This window comes from Nicotiana sylvestris, chromosome 7 (assembly GCF_000393655.2).
Source record: "Nicotiana sylvestris chromosome 7, ASM39365v2, whole genome shotgun sequence".
Classification (NCBI taxonomy): Eukaryota; Viridiplantae; Streptophyta; class Magnoliopsida; order Solanales; family Solanaceae; genus Nicotiana; species Nicotiana sylvestris.
The window spans coordinates 31,172,071-31,175,269 of NC_091063.1; the positions used below are offsets into that span (position 1 = coordinate 31,172,071).

Genomic DNA, 3,199 nt, shown 5'->3' on the forward strand with positions numbered 1-3,199 from the left:
CAAGATGAATTTAATCAGTTTGAAAGAAGTCAAGTTTGGCATCTGGTTTCAAGACCCAAGGACAGATCAATAATTGGCACTAAATGGGTCTTCATAAACAAACTTGATGAAGATGGAACTGTTACAAGGAACAAGGCAAGGTTGGTGGTTCAAGGTTATAGCTAGGAGGAAGGCATAGACTATGATGAGATCTTTACTCCAGTTGCGAGATTGGAAGAAATAAGACTCCTCATAGCCTTTGCAGCACATATGGAATTTACTCTTCACCAGATGGATGTTAAAAGTGCTTTCCTAAATGTCTACTTAAAAGAAGAAGTGTTTGTCAAACAACCTCCAGGGCGTGAGAGCAAGGAGTGTCGGATCATCTATACGAATTAAAAAAGGCTCTCTATGGACTCAAGTAGGCTCCTAGAGCATGGTATGAACGACTATCTAAATTCCTGCTTGAACATGGCTACAAGAGAGGTAAAATTGACAGTACTCTATTCTTGCAGGAAAAAGGTAAGGATCTTCTTGTAGTACAAATATATGTTGATGACATAATATTTGGGGCAACCACTGAAAAACTAAGTAAGAAATTTGCAAAACTATGGGGAGTGAATTTGAAATGAGTATGATGGGTGAGCTTAATTTCTTCTTAGGCTTACAAATTAAATAAAACTCAAATAGAACCATGATCCATCAGCAGAAATATGCAAAAGAGTTGATTAAGAAGTTTAAAATGGAAGAATCAAAAGAAATAGACACTCCTATTGCAACAGCCACAAAATTGGACATAGATGAACCTGGTTCATTTGTTGATCTGAAGTTGTATAGGGGTATGATTGGTTCACTTTTGTATCTTACTACTAGCAGACCTAACATTGTTTTCAGTGTAGGACTTTGTGCTCGATTTCAAGCAAATCCAAAGGAATCTCACTTGACTGTTGTCAAGAGAATATTGAGATACTTGAAAGGTACTACTGACCTTTGTCTTTGGTATGCAAAAGGTAGTAACTTTAAACTAGTGGGATATACTGATGTTGACTATGCAGGTTTCGTTGTGGATAGGAAGAGCACCTCAGGTATGGCACACTTCTTTGGTTCATGTCTTGTGACATGGGCTACTAAGAAGCAAAATTCAGTGGCCTTATCCACTGATGAAGCTGAGTATGTTGGTACTGTTTCATGTTGTGCTCAATTGTTGTGGATCAAACAGCAGTTGATGGATTCTGGTATTAAAGTTGGTTGCATCCATATTTTCTGTGATAACGCTAGTGCTATTAGTATGACTAAGAACCTGATTCATCATAAGAGAACTAAGCACATAGATGTTAGACACCATTTTTTGAGAGACAACTATGAGAAAAAACTGATTACTATAGAATTTTGTGTTACTGATAAACAGATTGCTTACATCTTCACTAAAGCACTGAGTAGAGAGCACTTTAAAAGAAACAGGTTAGAATTAGGGATGATTAAGATAACCTAATGGGACCAGTTCAGAATGCACAATGAAAAAAAAATGAAGAAGAAAAAAATTGGTTAGAAAATCTGGAACTTGTATAAATATCTAGATATCTTTGCTCAGTCTCATATAGTAAATAGTATACTCATGTGACATGTGTTGATATGACTCACTGATCTCTAACAAAATTTTCTCTATTTTGGTAAATTGAGGCATGATCAAGAGGATTTTTAGTGAAGAACCTGGTTCATCAGTACTAGTTCATCTGAATAACGAGGTATGCTTTTTACACTATGCACTATTAGAAATATTAATATTTAATACAAGAGCAAAGTCCTACCTATGTTCAAAAATGTCACAAAAAACTATCCCTCTAAAGTTTGAACCAGTTCTGTCTCTAATAGAATCCATACCGCATAAAATGCCTAGAATCTAGGGAAGCTTAATCGATCATTCAACCTGATATTTCAGGTTGATTGGACTTCTAATTGACTACAAAAAGCTGTCATTAGTCATTAATTAACCCTCTCTCTTTAAAAAACCATCATCACCATCACTGCCACTCTCATAATTCCTTAAACTGTTAATTCTCTTTCATTCTCTATTCTTCTCTCTTCCAAAACCCAATTCAGAAATCCTATTCCAAATTAGCAAAGATGTCTAACCCCCAAGATAATCCAGGAACTCCTCCACAACCTACCCCCTCTGATTCCTCCACCCCTTCTCAACCCAGCACAACCTCCCAACCTAGGAGAAGGCGCGTGAAGATGCTTGCTCGCAAAACTGTGGCTACAGGTGCGCTTTCAAATAAATTGAACGCAAAATTAAAAGCTAGCCAAGCCCAAGATTCTGAAAATTCAGATGACTCCGTCAAATCTGCGAGTGAGGGGGAAGGAACTGGGTCTTCTGATTCTGAGAAGGCTCAAAATCCCCCTTCTGAGGTACGTTCTGTTCTAGTTGAAAATTTAGATAATAGGTTTGTTCTGGTTGGGTCTGTTATGAATATGGAAATTCCTGAGTCAAGAAGGAGAGGAGGTAAAAATAAAAGTGAAAAAGAAAAGAAGAGTGAGGGTGCGAGTAGTGATGTGAGGGGAAAAGGGAAAGAAGTGGTTGATTCCTCACCCACTTCTAAAATGGTTAGACTAGCTATCTGTGGGGCTGAACATGAAAATGTGGAAGAGAGTAGCAAGAAAATAGGGGTAAGTGGTTCAGGGGAGGCTGCTGAAGGGTTAGTTAATCTCAGTTCACAGGCAGATGAACCTGATTCATCTATTGAGGAGACCCTAGCAGACCTTCTGAAGAAAGTGGGTGCAAGCTAGAATCTAAAGAAAAGGAGAACCTAACATCAAAAGTCCCCAGCACTGCAAAAACTACCAAGAAAAAAAGGCTTCTTCTCCAACAACTGTTGAGATTTCTCTACCAAAAGGAAGGGCCATAAGGAGTCAGTTGAGGCAGAGTGAGGAGGAGTTACAAAAAGCTAAGGCTGAAAGCAAGAAGAAGATAATGGACAAAAATAAAGCTAAGGTTGCAGAGCCTACTGAGGCTGTTGATATGGATGAGATGGAATAGGCCCATCAAGATGAACATGTGACTGTGGATGTGGAGGTTCAGACCCCTAAGCCCAAGAAAACCAAGACTTCTTTGAAGAAGTCTTCATCTGTTTCCAAGGCTGATGGACCTTCTTCCTTGGCTAAAAGAACAAGGTCTGATATGAAAGCCAAGCAAGTTAAGATTACTGAAGAAGAAGATTGA

At 38.4% G+C, this 3,199-nt stretch overlaps 2 protein-coding genes across 2 annotated transcripts; both read left to right on the forward strand.

Annotated features, from left to right (window-relative positions):
• Positions 1 to 721: 721 nt before the first annotated feature.
• On the forward strand, positions 722 to 1,471 carry LOC138872933 (secreted RxLR effector protein 161-like). The gene has a single exon (XM_070151354.1). It carries the CDS (start codon positions 722 to 724, stop codon positions 1,469 to 1,471), a length of 750 nt encoding a protein of 249 aa, XP_070007455.1.
• A 632-nt stretch (positions 1,472 to 2,103) lies between these two features.
• LOC138872934 (uncharacterized) lies at positions 2,104 to 3,199 on the forward strand. Its single transcript, XM_070151355.1, has 3 exons — positions 2,104 to 2,755; positions 2,874 to 2,971; positions 3,017 to 3,199. The coding sequence occupies exons 1-3, from the start codon at positions 2,104 to 2,106 to the stop codon at positions 3,197 to 3,199; spliced, it is 933 nt and encodes a 310-aa protein (XP_070007456.1).